The 21,532-nt window shown below is 34.9% G+C and overlaps 1 protein-coding gene across 3 annotated transcripts; it reads left to right on the top strand.

Annotated features, from left to right (window-relative positions):
- Nucleotides 1-323: 323 nt before the first annotated feature.
- atcayb (ATCAY kinesin light chain interacting caytaxin b) lies at nucleotides 324-20,480 on the top strand. Of its 3 annotated transcripts, none has more exons than XM_059500813.1 (12): nucleotides 324-783; nucleotides 1,847-1,965; nucleotides 4,555-4,601; nucleotides 5,824-6,039; nucleotides 6,130-6,279; nucleotides 8,047-8,149; nucleotides 8,850-8,981; nucleotides 9,521-9,607; nucleotides 9,685-9,783; nucleotides 12,739-12,774; nucleotides 17,897-17,943; nucleotides 20,214-20,480. In XM_059500813.1, exons 2-11 carry the CDS (start codon nucleotides 1,889-1,891, stop codon nucleotides 17,928-17,930), a joined length of 981 nt encoding a protein of 326 aa, XP_059356796.1. In that variant the 5' UTR covers nucleotides 324-783; nucleotides 1,847-1,888; the 3' UTR covers nucleotides 17,931-17,943; nucleotides 20,214-20,480. The 3 variants fall into 3 exon arrangements, with proteins under 3 accessions (XP_059356796.1, XP_059356798.1, XP_059356797.1); XM_059500814.1 differs by lacking the exon at nucleotides 324-783 and adding an exon at nucleotides 861-922 and having other exon boundaries at nucleotides 20,214-20,479; XM_059500815.1 differs by lacking the exons at nucleotides 9,521-9,607; nucleotides 9,685-9,783.
- The last annotated feature ends 1,052 nt before the right edge of the window (nucleotides 20,481-21,532 follow it).

Genomic DNA, 21,532 nt, shown 5'->3' with positions numbered 1-21,532 from the left:
AGAGCCTCAGCCAATCAGAGCGCAGCAGGAAACTTGGAGACAGAGGGATGGGCTTCCGTTTACAGACACGTCCCAGAGTGCCAAGCAGCTGCGAGAGAGAGAGAGAGAGAGAGAGAGAGAGAGAGAGAGAGGGAGGGAGAGAGATAGAGATAGAGATAGAGATAGAGATAGAGATAGAGATAGAGAGAGAGAGAGAGAGAGAGAGGGAGGGAGAGAGATAGAGATAGAGATAGAGATAGAGATAGAGATAGAGATAGAGATAGAGATAGAGAGAGAGAGAGAGAGAGAGAGAGAGAGACAGAGACAGAGACAGAGAGAGAGAGAGAGACAGAGAGAGACAGAGAGAGAGGACCGTACAGAGGAGAGATTGTGCTGGGATGGAGAGACAGGGATGCAGTTGCTAGGGAACAGCGAGGAGACGTCCATCTTTTGCAGCTTGTTCCAGATGCAGCAAGGTTGGGAAAGGTTTGGGAAATAAATGCACCATATTTTTATAATATGGTGAGAGAGAGAAGGACGGAACGGCATGTGATGTGACTTGATCTGGAGCTGCATGAATTATCAAACACATCTGATAGCTGCTCTAGAGGAGTCTGTGTGCTGTCGTGTCTGTATGAAGATGGCCATACACAGATCCTGAGACGCCCCTCTTTGTCTGAGGATCCACAGACGGGACGAGCTTCACCCGACAGACAGACAGAGAGTCAGATCTGATGGATTCAGTGGAGAGCTGAAACACACACAGAGAGAAACCAACAGCTGCCGAGAGAAACTGCTTCTGTTGTGAGTGTTTGACCTCATGAGCATCCTGCTTTAATTCCACAGAGTGACTTCTGTGTTTCTGAGTGAACAGGACGTTCAGGGAGACAAATCTGGATATTTCCATGTGAAATTGATTCTGAAGGGAGTTTGTATTTGACAGGTGGGTGCATGGAGGGTTAAATAAGTTATGACAAATGAAAATGAGTGTTTCAGATCTGCAGAAGGTTTATACAATTTGATAAAAGATTACTAATATATATATACGCATGTATGTTTATGTATATCCTTTGATGCACTCGTGTTATTTTTGAGAGCTACCCTTTTTTCATTTTAATTTTAGTTAAGTTTTAGTTAAGTTTTGCTGTGTGTCTTTGTGATTTTTATTTGTTTGTTTGTTAGCCTATATAGTTGTCATTATTTCTTAGGTTTTAGTTATTTTAGTACATCCGTTTCAACTAAATGAAAATGGGAAACGTTTGAAATTAGTGAAATGTTTTTATATATTTTGAATTAGTTTTTATGTTTCTGAATTAGTATTTTCTATATTTATTTTAGCTAAAGTTGTAGTAATTTTATTGTTTTTGTAATTTTTTTCAAATAATATGTCTTTATAGTTTTTAGTTATTTTAGTAAATCAGTTTAAACTGAATGAAAATAGGAAATGTTGCTTTTTTTATTTTTAGTGCTTTAGTCATTTTGTGGTGTGTTTTTTATTTTTGAATATATATTTTATTTAAGTGTTAAGTTTGAATTATTTTAGGTTTTTGTTTTTGATTTTGTTTTGTTTTCTTAATTTAAGATAAATGAAAATAAGACCAGGAACATGTATTATGGCAATAGATAGCCAGTTTTGAAGTTATTATGATGGGGCGTGATTGGATGTTCAGGAAGAGTGATGCACATTAAACACAACATCTCTATTACTCAAAGCTCAAACTCCTTCAATCTAAATATGAAGCTTCAGCATGGAGCTCATCCTACATTCGTTCCTCATATCATGTGACTTGTTGAGGAGACTGACGTACATCAATAGCTCTCTGAAGAGAAATCATTTAGAGAATAATATGTTTTTTTGTCTATAAAGGCTCTTGTAAATGTGCTGATCTTGTGTGATTGGGAACAGAGGATGGGAACCACTGAAGCCACTTTACGGATGGAGAACATGGAGGTGAAAGATGAGTGGCAAGACGATGATTTCCCACGGTAAGACCTGACTGACCATCAACTGATTGAGACTGAGAAATAAACACTGATTCAGTGCTCAGAATAACATACTACCATACTGTTTCAGCAGTATGCATACTATGCACAGTATGTGAATCTTCTATATGCACAGAATATGACCTTCAGCATTTGCCAAATGTGCAGTTTGCAGTGCATGAGATACTGTATCCCACAATGCATTGTGCCTGACTTCAAATGCAACATAGAAAGGTTTAGATTGTAGCATTTTTGCATACTTTTTGACATAAATAAGAGCTACATTTAACGTGGAACATATTGAGATCTGACTATCTGCTAGCTGAAACATTTCTGATTATTATCAGTGTTGAAAACAGTGCTGCTTCATATTTTGTGGAAATTGTGACTACTTGGGAATGTATTTTATTTAAAACATTTTAGAGAAATGAATATTTTTATTCAGCAAGGAATATGCATATGCATTAAATTGATCAACAGTGACAGTAAAGACATTCAGAATGTTCAACAGCACAACTGTTCTCAACATTGATAATAATCAGAAATGTTTCTTGAGCAGCAAATCATCATACTAGACTGATTTCTGAAGATCATGTGACACTGAAGACTGGTGTAATGATGCTGAAAATACAGATGCACATCACAGAAATAAATTACACTTTACAATATATTCAGAGAGAAAACAGCTATTTTAAATTAGAATAATATTTCAAATTTTTACAGTTTTTACTGTATTTTTAATTACATAAATGCACCCTCGGTGAGCAGAAGAGACTCTTTCAAAAAGCATTTTATTTAACTTTTGACAGGTAGTATCAGTACTGCTCTTGAGCTGTATATTGATTGATTTCACTTGCTAATGAACAGATTTGTGCCTCAGCTATATGACACCAGGCATGTAAACATATGCTTGTGTACAGCACCCTTGGGTGACGTCTTTGATTTCTGACTGATTATGTCGGATCAGTACAGAGCTCGGGGTGAGTGGAGCTGAGGATGTGTTATCTAGCTGCACATGAAGGAGAAATGAAGGTGAATCATGGCATAAACAGTCCAGAAGCAGTTTGTGGGTCAACATACAGTATGAAGACATAAAGAGCACAGCCTTACATCATAATGCACTACCATTTATGGGCAAATATGAGGTCATCAGTGTTGCCATGACAACGGGACTAGTAAGAGACAGAGTGCTGAATGACTGATTCTGCACTAGTGCACATTATCACATTAACCCTCGCTGAACAAAATCTTGCTGAATTAGGTTTTTATTATCATGCGCTGTATGGAACTTTAACTCTGAAAAATCTCCATTATAAGCTCTTACTCACAATTTCTGGTGAAATAATCCTAATTCACCACGGCACAGTGATTATATCCTGTGGTAATATCATAATACTTATTTAATGTACTACAGTGTAAAAAAGTATGTTGTCGAGTAATCTATAAATGCTTCATGTGGTAAATATTAATTTATGTATGCATTAAATAATTTATTTATTTATTTATTTATTCATTAATTTATTTAAATCATTTGATTAATATTTATTTTTATTTATTATTATTATTATTATTATTATTTGTTTATTATTTAAATAAAAGCTTCACATGGTAACAGTTTTTATGTAATTTAATATGTATTAATATCAATCAATAAAAATATTTAAATAATTGTAGTAACTGGTTTTATTTATATATTTATTCATAATATTAATAAATAATATTAATAGAGACAGTGTGTGTGTGTGTGTGTGTGTATATATATATATATATATATATATATATAGAGAGAGAGAGAGAGAGACAGTGTGTGTGTGTGTGTGTGTGTGTGTGTGTGTGTATATCTCAATAATAATAATAATATTTAAATAGATGCTGCATTTAATTATTTTTTATACATCTGACTACATTAAATTATTAAAATAAAAAGTCATTTTTAAGGTTCAGATCAGTTAAGATCCTTAAGTAACAACTGCAAGCTTTTATTTTAGCTTTTAGTGTACTGATAGATTACCAATTTATTGTCTCCATATATAAATATATTTATATATATCATAGTCACATATTAAAACTGACGTCATGAAAATGGTTTACACAGTCCTGTAACCCTCATTGTTGCACTGCGCTCTCTTATTAACCAGCGTGTCCCTGACAGCGCACAGACTGCTGGGTAATTACTGACTGTACACAAACACTGCTGATCATAATGTCAGAGAATGATGGGTTAAATGTGTCCTTCACTCGTGCTTAACATGTTGTTTAGTAGCTGCTATCGGCATCATTTATGTGTGTGCTTCACCACTGACCTCTGTGTGAGCCAAACACACTTTAATGAAGCATTGTGTTGATTTGATGTAGACACTTGAGGATGCATGACTCTTTTTACTTAAAAAGCCACCTCAAACACCCTAGCAACCAAAATTAATAACCTAGCAACACTAGCATAAAACGATGCATTAAATAAGTCAGCTCCCAGTTAATGCCAGTCATTACAGTGGTTTAATGAAAGTGTGGTGCGTTGTTATTGTGAATTGAAGAAGTGCTATAATGACTAAGGGATGTGCGGTTGTGTGTTTTCTCTGTGTTGGTTTCTAGGCCTCTTCCAGAAGACGGTGATTTAGACGGACTCACTGACAACACTGGTACGTTTATATAAGTTCATCTTTTATTAGCTGAAGAAGCACTGCAGTGTTGCTACCATTGACTAAAACTGAAAATATATGTATAAATAATTTGTAATTTAATTATTAAATAATTATTATATGTATTTTCTATTTTTGAAAGTATTATCAGTTAATGTATAAATGAAAGAAATATATATAAATATATATAAAAAATGGACAAAAACTAAATTATTTAAACTATATATTATTTTAACTTTTATATAAATAAAAATATTTTACAATTATTATTATTATTTTATATTTATAAAACTATAACATTTTATTTATAAAATGTATCTATAAAATTTTATTATTATATTTATCTATTTTTGAAATTATTATCAGTTAACGTATAAATGAAGAAACAAATATATAGAAGGAAACTAATTAATAAAAAACAACGGACAAAAACTACATTATTTAAACTCTAAATATTTTCAAATTATTATATATTTATCAAAACTATAAAAATGTATTTATAAAACGTATCTATAAAATTGTATTATTATATTTATCTATTTTTAAGAAGTATTATCAGTTGACTTATAAATGAAGAAACAAATATATAGAGGGAAACAAATAAAAAAGAAATTTAAACTAATTTTTTTATTATTATTTTTAGGCTTTTATTTAATATTTATCAGAAAAAAATTAAAAACGGACAAAAATAAAATTACTAAAGGTATAAATATTTTAAAATGCTTCTTTATATTTATTAAAATTATTATTTTGTATTTTTAAAAATAAACATTTTATTTAAAGATATAAACATCAACCGAAATAAAATAAAATATTTAAAAACTTATTTTAGTTCAGTTAGTTGCCAGAGCAACATTTTTTCAATAAAATTCCATTACAAATCATAATCATAACATTTCTAAATAAATTTTATAATCATAACACAATTTCCATATAACTGAAATATCACTGAATAAAAATAAAAAAAATTATGAAAATATGAAATACATATAATAAAAACAAAAAAAAACATTTAAAACAAACAAGAAAAAAAAAACTAATAAAACAATGAGAAAATCACTCAAACTTTTAAATGGATATGAAAAACAAAACTAACTGAAGCGTATATATTAATGATATAAAAAATGAACTTGAAGTGGTTGAAGAGCGAAGGTGATATTGAAGTTGTCAGAAAGCGTCAGGGTTTCTTTTAGCTGTTTTTTATAAGCGTGTGTGATTTCAGCTCTGGCGGCGGATCACACAGATTCAGTTCGACAGAAGCGGCGCACGCTCATCGCTCCGGACATCAACCTATCGCTGGATAAAAGCGAGGGTTCGCTGCTTTCTGAAGACTTCCTGGAGACCCCAGACGACCTGGACATAAACGTGGACGACATCGACACGCCGGACGACGACTCGCTCGGCTCCCTCAACAACACCAACGAGCTGGAATGGGAAGGTCAGCCAGAGGTCAAAGGTCATGAGACTTTGACTGTAAAACAGGATGAGTTACAGAAGGAGATTAAAAGCAGACTGTGTTGTTTTTCAGATGATACTCCGGTGGCCAGTGCGAAGGGTGCGGGGGGCGAGGAGGGCGACGGTGCGGGGCGTCTGTGGAGAACGGTGATCATCGAAGATCAGGAGCACAGGATAGACATGCAGGTCATCAGACCGTACCTGCGCGTCGTCACACATGGAGGTCAGCAGACCATAACACTAATCATTTCATATGACACGGATAGATCTTTCCCTTTAATATGTGATCCTAGACCACAAAATCAGTCATAAGGAGATTTAGAAATCATCTGAAAGCTGAATAAATCGGACAATATTTGGCTGAGATACAACTATTTGAAAATCTGGAATCAGAGGATGCAAAAAAAATAATAATTCAAAAAATTAGGAAAATCACCTTTAAAGTTGTTCTTAGCAATGCACATTATTAATCAAATATTACTTTTTTGGACATTTATGGTAGGAAATGTACAAAATATCTTCATGCAATATGATCTTTACTTGATATCCTAATGATTTTTGGCGTAAAAGAAAAAATTATAACTTAGACCAAATACAATGTATTGCTACAAATATAGCTACCCCAGAGACTGAAGACTGCTTTAGAGCTCCAGGGTCACATATATATACAATATAAAGCCTCTAACACTAGCTTGCTATATTCTTTTCTATTCTATTTGTATTTAATTTTATTATAGAAAAAAGTATTACTTTTACTGTGTAAGGTTAACTGAGACTTGTTAGCACTTGCATATCATTGCTCTTTTGTTGATTTTTATTGCTTCCTTTGTCTTCATTTATAAGTCGCTTTGGATAAAATAGCATCTGCTAAATCACTAAATGTAAATGTCATGTAAATATATATATATATATATAATGTACACACGGCAGTTATATGCATCTTGGTTGACTATCAGTACTGTATATTATAAAGCTAACTAAATAAAATAACAACCATATAATTTTGTTTTTAATTAATTTATATTTTTTTCAGACACACACTTCTACTCATCAACTTATTATTGTTTATTAATGCTGTTTCCTAGTTTAAAGGATTTAAACCTGTGTTATTTTCATCTCATTAAGAAACTATTATATTTGCATTCATGTTTTGAATTGGCTTATGTTTTATTTATTTTTAACGTCTATTGATTTTTATTTCAGTTTTAGTTATTTCAGTTTTAGCTAAACTAAATGAAAATGAGAATATTTGCCTTGCAACAGTTTATAAATGGTTCTAGCTTTTGTTTTACCGTATTTTTCGGACTATAAGTCGCACCTGAGTATAAGTCGCATCAGTCCAAAAATATGTCATGCTGAGGGAAAAAACATATAAGTCGCACTTATTAGTCGCATTTATTTAGAACCAAGAACCAAGAGAAAACATTACCGTCTACAGCCACGAGAGGGCGCTCTATGTTTTCAGTGTAGACTACCGGAGCACTGAGCAGCATAGAGCGACCTCTCTCGGCTGGAGATGGTAATGTTTTCTCGGTTCATTTCTCTTAGTTAATTTCTCTTGGTTCATGTCAAATTAATTTTGATAAATAAGTCGCACCTGACTATAAGTCGCAGGACCAGACAAACTATGAAAAAAAGTGCGACTTATAGTCCGGAAAATACAGTAACTAATAATGACTCTAATTTGAACAAACCCCTTAACACTAAATGAAACTTTGTTGTGTAACTCGTCACACACTTTACATACAAAAACATAACATTATCAGAACAAGGTCATTTATATCTTAACGTACAGTAGCCAAAAACAGCTTGTTTAATTGTAAAGGATGGAAAATAGCCATGAAACCCAAAGGATGAATGTTAGCACACTGCATGTGGGGACTCAAGGGGAAATACAGCACAATGTGCTCCAAGGCTGTTTTACCCAAACACAGGGATCAGTGGATGTGGAAAGTGCTGAGCTTGACTCTAAACGCTCTTCTGTTCACAGGTTATTACGGTGAAGGACTGAACGCCATCATCGTGTTTGCTGCCTGCTATCTGCCCGACAGCGGCTGCGCAGACTACAGTTACATCATGGAGAACCTCTTCCTGTGAGACACAAATACACTTTAGTTTGTTCAGTTTTAGTTGTCTAAGTACATTAAGTTAAACGAAATTAAAATGAGAAATGTTGCCATGGCATGTAGTTCATATAAAAGTTTTTGCATTTTATTTCAGTTAAACTTTTTTTTTTAAATGATATATAAATATATAAAATTTTAGATAACTATAATAACCCGAAAGTAAGTAGAAATTGATACATTTATTTAAAAAAAAAAGGATGCATTACATTTATAACATTGCAAAAGTGACACATTTGCAATGTTATAAAAGATTTCTATTTCAAATAAATGCCGTTCTTTTGAACTTCCAGCAAAGAATCCTGAAAAATAAAATGCATCAGTTTCCACAAAAAAATATTGTGCAGCACAACTGTTTTCAACATCGATAATAATCAGAAATGTTTCTTGAATCATTATAATGATTTCTGAAGATCATGTGACACTGAAGACTGGAGTAAAGATTGCTGAAAATACAGCTGTGCATCACAGAAATAAATTACATTTTACATTATATTCAAACAATAAACAGTTATTTTAAATTGTAAATATATTCCACAATATTTCTATTTTTACTGTATTTTTAGTTAAATAAATGCAGCCTTGGTGAGCAGAAGAGGCTTTTGCAGATATTTTCCAGCTTTCCACTATGGCTATTTCATCTGAATGCTTTACTGTGTTGTCTCTGCAGGTATGTGATCAGTAGTTTGGAGCTGCTGGTAGCTGAAGACTACATGATCATCTATCTGAACGGAGCCACGCCGCGCAGGAGGATGCCAGGCATCAGCTGGCTCAAGAGATGCTACCAGATGATCGAAAGACGGTACCGCTCAGCTGATCATTTAATCAAACACAGATGAAAACTGGAGCACAAAACCAGTCTCAAGTCTCTGGGGTATATTTGTAGGAAAAGGCAAAAATACATTGTACGAGTCAAAATTTTCAAACATCATTAGGATTTTAAATAAAGATCATGTCCCATGAAGATATTTTGTAAATTTCCTAAAGTAAATATATCAAAACTTAATTTTCGATTAGTAATATGCATGGCTAAGAACTTCATTTGAACAACTTTAAAGGCAATTGTCTCAGTATTACATTTTTTTGCATCCTCAGATTCCAGGTTTTCAAATTGTTGTATCTCGGCCAAATATCGTTCTAACAAACCATACATGAATTTTAAGCTTATTTATTTGAGCTTATTTGCTTATGTGTAAATCTCAATTTCAAAAAATGGACTCTTATGACTGGTTTTGTGGTCCAGGGTCACATATGGAAAAAAAATATCTTTTTTTTTTTTTTGGGACACTGATACTAGTTAGGATTAGGATTTCACATGAATTCTATTCCATTACCATCCAGGTTAAGAAAGAATCTCAAATGTCTGATCATCGCGCATCCCTCCTGGTTCATCCGGACAGTTCTGGCCATCTCACGGCCGTTCATCAGGTCAGGAAACACTGAACATCACAAACACCTGCAACAGTTTGTAGAGTGTGTTTTAATACACTCGGATTCCTCTGCAGTGTGAAATTCATGGAAAAGATCCGATACGTCCAGAGTCTGGAGGAACTGGCTCAGATCGTCCCCATGGAGCATGTGCAGATCCCCGAGTGTGTGCTGCTGTGAGTGCCCTGCACCAGCAGGAGGAGACACACGGATGTCTTATGAGAGAATACAAACTAAAACACTTCAGAGCAGGATTGAGTTTGGTTAAAGCTGTTTGTAGAAATTGACATTTGGGACCCTGGACCACTAAACCAGTCAAAATCTGAAATCTGTATGTGCAAAAAAAAAAATCTAAATCTAAATATTGAGAAAATCACCTTTAGAGTTGTTCAAATTAAATTCTTAGCATGCATATTACTAATAAAAAAATGAAGTTTTGATATATTTACAGTAGGAAATTTACTAAATATCTTCATGGAACATGATCTTTATTTAATATCCTAATGATTTTTGGCATAAATGATAAATCTATCATTTTGACCCATACCATGTATTTTTAGCTATTGCTATAAATATACCCCAGCGACTCAACATTGCTTTTGAGCTCCAGGGTCACATTTCACATTAACATGGTATCACTATGTTGCATATTTAACCCTGTAAAGCCTGACATATGAAGTAATAGTCTAAAAAAAAAAAATCGCTTTTTTAATAGAAAAGTTTATTTAACCTTTAGACAGAAGCTAAATTCTGTTTGTTGAGTATAATTTTTGATACATCATACTTTTATGGCTCATATAGTGTGATATAGTGAGAATATGAAGCTCTGTTTTATTCAGAGAATTTGGTGCACATACTGATATTCATATGGAAGTGATGCAATTATAAAGCTAATTGTAAATGTTAATCAATGAGATAACAGATAGATATAGCAGATACTGACATAAAATACTTCAAATATCAGTATATATCAACACTGTGTCTTAGTAAGATAAGATGAACATGATCCAAACATACAATGCAATGCAATGCAATGAACAAACGTTCCTCAAAAGCCCAGTGATGATCATATTTGAGATTCACATTTGAACTAGATTTTATGAACAATCAAGAAAAATGAAGTTGTTTCATTCCAGTCTGTGTTCATCTTGAAATACAACCCGAATTCCGGAAAGGTTGGGACGTTTTTTAAATTTTAATAAAATGAAAACTAAAAGACTTTCAAATCACATGAGCCAATATTTTATTCACAATAGAACATAGATAACATAGCAAATGTTTAAACTGAGAAAGTTTACAATTTTATGCACAAAATGAGCTCATTTCAATTTTGATTTCTGCTACAGGTCTCAAAATAGTTGGGACGGGGCATGTTTACCATGGTGTAGCATCTCCTTTTCTTTTCAAAACAGTTTGAAGACGTCTGGGCATTGAGGCTATGAGTTGCTGGAGTTTTGCTGTTGGAATTTGGTCCCATTCTTGCCTTATATAGATTTCCAGCTGCTGAAGAGTTCGTGGTCGTCTTTGACGTATTTTTCGTTTAATGATGCGCCAAATGTTCTCTATAGGTGAAAGATCTGGACTGCAGGCAGGCCAGGTTAGCACCCGGACTCTTCTACGACGAAGCCATGCTGTTGTTATAGCTGCAGTATGTGGTTTTGCATTGTCCTGCTGAAATAAACAAGGCCTTCCCTGAAATAGACGTTGTTTGGAGGGAAGCATATGTTGCTCTAAAACCTTTATATACCTTTCAGCATTCACAGAGCCTTCCAAAACATGCAAGCTGCCCATACCGTATGCACTTATGCACCCCCATACCATCAGAGATGCTGGCTTTTGAACTGAACGCTGATAACATGCTGGAAGGTCTCCCTCCTCTTTAGCCCGGAGGACACGGCGTCCGTGATTTCCAACAAGAATGTCAAATTTGGACTCGTCTGACCATAAAACACTATTCCACTTTGAAATAGTCCATTTTAAATGAGCCTTGGCCCACAGGACACGACGGCGCTTCTGGACCATGTTCACATATGGCTTCCTTTTTGCATGATAGAGCTTTAGTTGGCATCTGCTGATGGCACGGCGGATTGAGTTTACCGACAGTGGTTTCTGAAAGTATTCCTGGGCCCATTTAGTAATGTCATTGACACAATCATGCCGATGAGTGATGCAGTGTCGTCTGAGAGCCCGAAGACCACGGGCATCCAATAAAGGTCTCCGGCGTTGTCCCTTACGCACAGAGATTTCTCCAGTTTCTCTGAATCTTTTGATGATGTTATGCACTGTAGATGATGAGATTTGCAAAGCCTTTGCAATTTGACGTTGAGGAACATTGTTTTTAAAGTTTTCCACAATTTCTTTACGCAGTCTTTCACAGATTGGAGAGCCTCTGCCCATCTTTACTTCTGAGAGACTCTGCTTCTCTAAGACAAAGCTTTTATAGGTAATCATGTTACAGACCTGATATCAATTAACTTAATTAATCACTAGATGTTCTCCCAGCTGAATCTTTTCAAAACTGCTTGCTTTTTTAGCCATTTGTTGCCCCCGTGCCAACTTTTTTGAGACCTGTAGCAGGCATTAAATTTTAAATGAGCTAATTAAGTGGATAAAAGTGTAAACTTTCTCAGTTTAAACATTTGCTACGTTATCTATGTTCTATTGTGAATAAAATATTGGCTCATGTGATTTGAAATTCCTTTAGTTTTCATTTTATTAAAATTTAAAAAACGTCCCAACTTTTCCGGAATTCGGGTTGTATTAATAGTTCTTCTTACGTTTACTTGATTAAAAATCAGTAGATCTGACAACAAAAAGACACGTGAAACGTAAGGAGGACATTAGTACAATTGTACTAAAAGAGCTTTTACTTGATTAAAAAAACTATCAATCAGACGACAGAAGGCATGGAGTGGATTGTGTGTGAAAGGTTTGATTGCAAAGTTGGAAATTAGAAATTTGTTTATAGTTCAAATATGAATAACATAATAACACAGCACACATACTTCATTCTGTAAAAATAGGTGCATCAGGGCCGATCTGAACACAGTCATAGATTTCTCTGTTAATGGGGAGAGGTTTTAGAAATGCACAGTGTTTGTGATGTTTTAGCGCTGTCTTTTTTTTTGCAGATGTGACGAGGAGCGAATCAAAGCACAGAGAGAAAGGTAAAACCGCAGGGGATTGTGGGATGTATGGTGTTACGTGATCTGAGTTCTCTGGCCTTTACATGATTCAAATGTTAAACAGGCAGCAGGAGAGTTGCTCTTACAGTAAATGCATCCACATTTATTGTCTCAGTTGCTTTTGTCAGCCGTTTGGTGTGCTCTAATATATACCTTTGATTGTATCTTCACAGGCTTGAACATCTGACCAAGACATCAGACAGGTGAAACTCTTTACATCCATATATATACAGTGAAGCCCACAGTATTTACAGTTTTTCTCGATTGGTTTGGCTCATTTCTTGAAACCGAGATGACATTCTCAAAATAACATGGACAAATCTCCAAACCACCTTGCAATTGTTCACAACAGAATGTCATTTTTCATTGGTTTTATCAAATTGCAAATGCTTTAGTACATGTCTCAAGTGACTCTGTGCTTTTTTTCAAATGATTATGTACAAGTAGCTACAGTTAGCACAATGAGCTCACATTTAGCACATTTTCCAAATAAATAGATCTTGCTGATCTAAACTGATTAGTTGATTTTTCAGTGAAATGGTTACTCTCTCCAAAACATATCAGCATGGTTTCATTGTGTAAGTCATCATATGCACAATTGTCTGTTCAACTGTCAAAATTAGTCAAAGATATAATACCATTCAAGAATTTCTTGGAACATGAACAACTTGACAATCAATCAGGTGAAATTAGAACTAACGAAGGAGCAGTGTCCCACATCTCAGATGACCAATCAAACAGTTTGTTTAGTTACCTGACAGGTGTTGTCTATGATTATGACTGCTGCCAAAAGTATATAGACAGAGCTTGGCCCGGGGCCAGTTTCATTTGCAGTGTGAACATGGAAGCACCTCGCCAAGTACAACAGCAACTTCCTGCTCGAGGAAGAAGAGGAAGAGGAGGAGTGAGAATGCGTGGAGGAATAGGGGGAAGAGGCCGAGGAGCACGTAGGCACCATGATGTCCCAGATGAAATCCGGGCCACCCTTATTGACCACGTTATAAACCATCGCCTCACAATGGCAGAGGCAGGTCGCCAAGTGCAGCCTAATGTGCCTCGGTCTACAGTCTCCTCCATCATCCAAACCTTTCGCAGGGAAAACAGGTACAGAACTATTCTATTGAACTATTCAGTGTTGGTGTGTGTGTAGGCCTAGAGTACTGTAATATCTTCATGTGATGTTATATGATACTATAAAAATGACAAAGAAAAAAAAATGGAGAAAATACTGTGAATAGTATTCCAGTCACTGTGCAGTGCATCACACTTTTAGTACCATAAAACAGCAATACAATTACATTGGTAACTCATTTTGTAACAAATTTACAGTGTTGACCTTTGACTTGTATGTCTAGGATTGGACGACAGCCTCAAGTGGGTGGCAGAAGAAAACTTCTAAATGAACAATAAGAACGAGAAATATGCAACATGGTCATTGCAAATAATGCCATCACACTGAGACCGATTCGTAATGCAATCCTTCTAGACAATGTAATGTTCCAAAATATAAACTCTATCAGCATCTCCACAATAGACCGGGTATTGAAGAAACATCAGATGACCATGAAACAGATTTACAGGGTACCATTTGAGAGAAACTCTGACAGAGTGAAAGAGCTGCGGTACCAGTATGTGCATGTAAGTCAACTACTGGTTGTCTATCATTGTAACACTATTACAGTAAGACATGGTTACCACTTTTTTTTGTTTTGCTTTATCCTTTTTACCTTCAGAATCCAGCTTTGTGTGACTAGAGCATTTTATCCTAGAAATTGTCTTCAGTTTTTCACTCCCTCTTTTTACAGTGCTTTAGATCCTCCCTGCAGTATCTGTCTCTACTTGACTGATTAGATTTATTTTTATTCTATTGTAGAGAATAATGGCATTAGAAGGCAACGAAACCTCTCACATCCTAGTGTTCGTTGATGAAGCTGGCTTCAACCTGGCCAAAGGTCGAAGGCGTGGCCGTAACATCATTGGCCACCGAGCCACTGTGGATGTCCCAGGCCAGCGAGGAGCAAATATAACAATGTGTGCCGCTATATCAGAAAGAGGTGTGGCCACACACATTCCCAGTTTAGAGTCCTACAATACACAAAAGCTCCTCAATTTTTTGGACCACCTTTATACTGATCTGATCCCGGAAAATGAGAGAGGTGAAGAAGGACCTCAGCTACCACATTATGTCATTGTGTGGGATAATGTGAACTTCCACCGTGGCCCACGCATCAGAACCTGGTTCACCACCCATCCCCGGATGCTAATGGAGTTTCTTCCACCTTACTCTCCTTTCCTAAATCCAATTGAGGAGTTTTTTTCAGCTTGGAGGTGGAGGGTGTATGAGCATCAGGCTCAAGACCAGAGGGCCCTGCTGCATGCAATGGATGCTGCATGTGAGGACATCACAGGGGATCAATGTAGGGGATGGTTGAGACATTCACGCCGTTTCTTCCCTCGCTGCATCGCAAGAGAAAATATCCGTTGCGATGTGGATGAGAATTTATGGCCTAACAGAGAGCAGCGCGTCGATGGCCAGGAGGATGAGGATGGTGGCCAGGAAAGAGAGGGTGACAATGGCGACCACTGAAAATATTACTGTACTATAGTTCTGAAACTTTATTTACAGTATGGTAGGCTAGAGTTTTTTTTGTTTTTTGTTTGTTTATAACTGTTCACATTTACAGAATCCTGTATATGTTTTCTTTTCACAGTATGTTCTCTAATGTTAACATTTCTTTGTACGAATAAAAATGTTTACAGTTTCCTTGAGTATGAGTGGTTTATTGGAGGCTGATTTTACTGTAAAATCTTTTAGTTTTATTCATAGTGGTATTCTGTTGCTAGACCTGTGCCTCAGTGACAAAACGTCTAAGCATTTTTACTTGCAGTGCTTAAACAATGCCAAAGGTATAATGCATTTTGGGGGCATTGACTATTTATATGAGAAGGATATTTAGTTTTGACACATGGATAAACTGTTTTGGGAGAGATATGAGCTTTTGCAGGGGATCCATGGTGTTGTGCTAAACCATCCAGGTTATTTTGACAAAAGCACTAAATGAATGCACATGTGCCAAGGCAATTGAGAAGGATCTGTGCTATTTTGAATGTACTGACCTTTTATATGGGAAAGGAATCTGCTTTTGAAGCATGGAAGAAGAGTTTGGGGAAAGATATTTGATTTTGCTAGTGAGCTATAATGTTGAGCAGAACTGTAAGACTGTTTGGCCAAATTACCTTATGGTTTTGAGAATGTCATCTCGGTTTCAAGAAAAGAGCCAAACCAATCGAGGAAAACTAATGTATGTGACATACAGCTTCACAGGACTTTCTGTCTGGAGGCACAGGCTACATCTCAGTTTTGCATACTGCGTACTAAAAGTTTTTATTTCACTGGATAGTACGTACAATACTAGTTTCTTGAGTTGCAAATTAGAATGATTTCTGAAGATCATGTGACACTGAAGACTCGAGTAATGATGCTGAAAATACAACTGCAAATCACAGAAATAAGTTACATTTTATTATATATTCACATGGAAAACAGTTATTTTAAATTGTAATAATATTTGACAATATTTTTGTTTTTACTGTATTTTTTATAAAATAAATGTAGCCTTGATGAGCAGAAGAGACTTCTTTAAAATATAAAAAATGGTAGTGTTGTCAAATCTTGTATGCGTATGCATGCATTAGCTAGAATTTAATTGAATAACCTTATCCTTCATTATTATTTAAAGTTCAGACTTGTCTATTATTGATGCAGCAGCTTCACATTCATTGCCACTTCTTACAGTTGAAAAACAGAAAAAGGAATGGAAAACCATCAGAATCCCTAATTTTCAGTGCAAAGGAATTATGGATAATATATTTCAGAAAGCAAAGATGGATGCACACACAAAAAAAAATCCGTTAGAAATAGCTGAGCACCTTTGACATTTTCAGCATGATTAATTCATATCTCGTATACTATTTATGACGGTTAGTGTGCAGACTTGGATGCATCCATCACATAATCTGGCCGTGTGAATCAAACAGACTTATATTTCAAGGGCTACTGCACTGACAGTGAAAGCTTAATGAGAAAACATCATGCATTTACATTTTTTTTTAGAAAACATACTGTACATGATTCAGTATTTTAAGTATGCAATCAACATTGATGCACTTTAATTTTTTAATACAAGTGAATGTTCTGATTGCTGTCAAATTATCAAGGAGTTTTCACTGCCTTCACTCCAGCCGCATAACAAATAGAGTCATTTTTCATTATCTAACCCAGGAGTTTTCAGTTTTCTAGTCACCATCAGTCCCCAAATATGATTATCCTAGTGAAAGGATATTAAAAAAAAAAATTCTAAATAAACAACACTTAGATAATATTAAGCCTCTGTTAAGTCTTTTTTATCACTATTATAGTACTGTACTGTTATTTATATATTTCATCACAAATAAAAAATAAATAAATAAAAGTAAATTTAAATTTTGACTGTTTTATTTTTTTTAGAATTCAGTTTATATCAAACAATTTTTTAAAGGTAATTTAGAATTTGTATCTCACAATTCTGTCCTTTTTTCTCACAATTCTCTATATATATATTTTTTTTTCATGGCAGAAATTGACTTCCATAGTTAAAGTACTGTATTTATTTCAATTATAAGTTTTATTTATCTATATATCTTCTTATTTATTCAATTTGTATACAATCTTATTTGTGTTATTTATTTATTGGTAATTTAATTATACATTTTAATAAAAGAGTTTTACTTATCTTTATTTATATTCTGTATTTATTTATTTGCTTGTTTAACTGTATTATTTATTTATTTAAATCAAATTATTTATTTATTTATTTGTAGCCCATATCATTTTTCTTTTTCTTTATTCTTGTGTTTAATTTATTTATTAATTTATTTTAATAATATATATCTTTTTTTACACTTTTTGACCAAATCTGAGTTAGGTTAAATGTGTCGGTGTGTTGACTTTTCATGTTGATTTTAAATGCAAATGTTCAAATCTGATGTAATTGTTTAATATGCATGACATAAATGCAGAGAAATGGGATGTGATTGTGTTTGTTTTGAATGCATTATTTTGCAGGCCGCCGTCCGTGGGAGCGGAGGCCTGTCCCTGACGCGTCTCATTGGGTAAGACAGTGAATGTCTGACTGTAACAGTAGATTCAGCAGTAGGGTGGGTTTAATGACCTCTGGACCTTACGCCATATTTGGGGTCTCTGAATGGCGAGAGGAGCGGCATCTCGTCTGCTCTGTTACGTAAAGCTCATCTGCTGCTCTCATCAGAACAGCAGCCGCAGCGACCCTGCCGCCCACCTCTGCTATTTTTGACCAGACTACTGACCGGCACATAGCCGATATCTCAGCAGAAGCATATCGTCCTGCGTGTCTGTCTTACTTCGGTTTGAGGAGCAGCTTAAAGGGATAGTTCACCCCAAAAAAATGTATTTCATTCTAACAGCTCCTTCTCATAGCCATTTTACTTCCCAATGGCTGTCAAGGACAAAACTCCCATAAAGCAAGTCCACTTTATTCCAGGTCATCTGAAGCCATATGATAGCTTTGTGCGAGGAACAGACTGAAATTTAAGTCATAAGACATGCGAAAACAAACGAAGGTGTCAATGACGTCCACCTTGACGTGACATGCATTATACACTGAACACGTGAGCTACAGCAAAAAGGAAGCTTCTGAAGGGCTTTGTTCTAATTTTAGTACTGTACTGTTATATATAGAGTCACGGAATAAAATATTAAAAGATTTTTTTTCTCTCAGAATTCTGGGTTTACATTTCACAATTCTGTTTTTTAAAGGTAAAGATTTTTTTTAATATTTTGATCATGTTATTTGCAAGATTATATGTAATATATTAAATCTATAAAATGTTCATATATTAAATACTGAACATATATGAAATAATATAATAACTCTGAAAGGGTTACTAACCGAACTAAAACCATTAAAAAATGTTTCTTGAAAATTTTTTATTTTTTTGGAACTTGATGTACTTAACTGAAAAAAAAAATAAAAAAAAATAAAAAAAACACATATAGACATTTAAAAAAAATGCATACACAGGCCCTCTCCGAAAGAATAGAATAGAAATTAAAATTGTTGATACCAGTGGCGGTTCTACACGGAGGCCTAGGGAGGCCCGTGCCTCTGTAGACATGTCCCTGGCCACCCCCGTGCTGAAAAAAAAATTAATATGATTTTACACGCGAGCGCCAAAAGCGGAACTAATGCGACGCAACGTTCTACACGGGTAAATTAGTGCAGCGCACCCAAACACTTTAAGAACTTAATCAAATTCATGAATGCAAACATCGCGCTTTTCGGCGCCTCCCGTTTTTTTCACATCAGTTTGGGTGACTTGGGTCTGATTATAATTTCTCAAAGTCATCTGAAGCCATTCCATAGCTTAATGTTAAGGACAGAAGAATATTTACATCATTAAATTAAAGTTTACGGAAACCTTGTTTTCCCTCCTCTGCGGCTGTCAATCATTCTCCATTCAGTATTCAAATAGCGCGCACCTCGTCCATTTACAGCATGGTAAAACTCTCTCCAATATTATATACTCACATTATAATGCTTGATCTGTAGATAAAAAGGCTGTGGATTTGCATAAAATGACTTTATTTTGTGTATTTGTATTTTATGCTTGTTGCTGTTTTTAAACGACTCGCTTGTGCCTGTTAGATCACACACATCACAAGGACTATGAATCAGTATTAAACGCACAATAACTGGAATTTAAAAATGTGAAGAAACAAATGATCAATAAACTGTTGGACAGATATACAATAGGATTTGTGCGCTCGACATTTCTTCGCTTTGTGCAGTGAACTTTTAAATGTTTTAAAAGCCGTAAACTTTTTAAAAGCCGTTTTGAAGCGTTTCATATTATCATGGTTTTGCGCACTGAAAGATTATTAAAAGCTTATTATATTTTTTGCCTGCACAATACATTTAAAATAAGCATAATTTAATTGTATATTATTTCTGTGTAGTGTAGTGTAAGCATTATAAATATATACACTTCTGAATTCTTGACATTCATATATAAATATTAAATTGTGAAATGTATGATTGCCTGTTTGAATTTTATAAGAGTACTAATAGTAATTTGTTTTTATTAACATGTTTAGATTAGATAAAATTACTGTGCAGATTTTTAAAGAATTCCTTTTTGCATTTATTTGCATTACATTTAAATAAAATAAGTTGCCATTTTTAATGTGCCCCCCTGGTTAAACACTGGCCCCTCCTTGGCCCCCCTAGTTAAATTTGTCTAGAGCCGCCACTGGTTGATACCTAAAAAACACAATGATCCTAAAAATCTAAAGGAGGGTTAAAATGATAAATATAGTGGCTGAATGATATTTTTCTCATTTACAGATACACCTCAAGGCAGGGATTCATCTGTGCATGTCATTTTCCAAAGATGCTCCTTTGAGGAACAATCATGTGGACGAACACAATCATCATCATCATCTCAGAACACAACAGTAATGATGTTTGTGGTGCTCTGTCTACAGTGCAGTTCTTCCATAAACACTGACCTTTGACCTGGGTCACAACTGGATTAAGATAAAAAAAAAAAACACTCACAGACTCTTTTCTAACAGAAGAGGAACATCTGTGCAAATTTAACATTTTGTGTAACAGTCATTGCGTTGTACAGATGTAAAACGAGGGATGTTTAATACCAGCGGGATTTTAACTTGACTTGGCAGTTTATTCATGATCACCTGCCAACCGCTTCACATTCAGTCTGTTACATAACCCAGCAGTTTGCATTCATAATCTTTCATTGGAAAATTGGCCATGAAAACAAACAAGCTCCAAATAATTATTTAGTCACAGTTTTGGGCTGTTGCTGTAGATCTTTTAATCTTTTCTAATATCTTGTAAGTGGTTAAATGCATTTGAAAACTCACCTTCAGGTCATCTGAGATGTGGATGAGTTTGTTTCTTCATCAGATTATGAGAAATGTAGCATTGCATCAGTGTCTCATCAATGGATGTTCTGCATTGAATGGGTGCCGTCAGAATGAGAGTCCAAACAGCTGATAAAAACATCACAATAATCCACAGCACTCCAGTCCAGCATTTATCATCCTGTTTACAAGAAGCAAATCCATCAATAAGGCATTTGTAACTAGAATACGAGTACATAATCCATATTAATGCTTCTTCCAGTGGAAAAAGTAGTCTGGTCTGAATCAGGAGAGAAATCTGCACAGATCAAGCAAGACTTGAACAGCTTTCAGCAAATATGTGGCTGGATTTTGATGTGAGAGACAACAGGAGATGCACTTTTATACTGAAGGAAGCGTTATAATGGATTTTAGACAGAAGTAAATTAAAAAAAGTCTTGGGGAAAAATGTATTTGGATTATTGTGATGTTTTTATCAGCTGTTTGGACTCTCATTCTGACGGCACCCATTCACTGCAGAGCATCCACTGATGAGACACTGAAGCAATGCTACATTTCTCCAAATCTGTTCCCACAAAGACACAAACACATCTTGTATGGCCGGAGGCTGAGGACATTTTCAGCTCATTTCAGATCAACTACTTCTTTAATACACCAATTCAATGGTTGTTAACATTAATGGAAGATTACAGCAATAATAGCAAATCAGGAATTACTTTTAAAAAGAAGCCCGACCTTCATGTTGACTTTGAAACTTATCTGATTAAATGTACAGTA

The sequence above is a fragment of the Carassius carassius genome, chromosome 20 (genome assembly GCF_963082965.1).
Source record: "Carassius carassius chromosome 20, fCarCar2.1, whole genome shotgun sequence".
NCBI classification, from domain to species: domain Eukaryota; kingdom Metazoa; phylum Chordata; class Actinopteri; order Cypriniformes; family Cyprinidae; genus Carassius; species Carassius carassius.
Note: the sequence above shows the minus strand (reverse complement) of the source record. Positions and strands in the feature narration are given on the sequence as shown.

Bases quoted from the DNA above. Each gene is read 5' to 3' on its own strand.
- atcayb (XM_059500813.1), top strand. From the start codon at position 1,889: ATGGGAACCACTGAAGCCACTTTACGGATGGAGAACATGGAGGTGAAA. The intron at 9,608-9,684 runs GTCAGGAAACAC...ATTCCTCTGCAG, and splicing joins ATCTCACGGCCGTTCATCAG to TGTGAAATTCATGGAAAAGA. The intron at 9,784-12,738 runs GTGAGTGCCCTG...TTTTTTTTGCAG, and splicing joins ATCCCCGAGTGTGTGCTGCT to ATGTGACGAGGAGCGAATCA.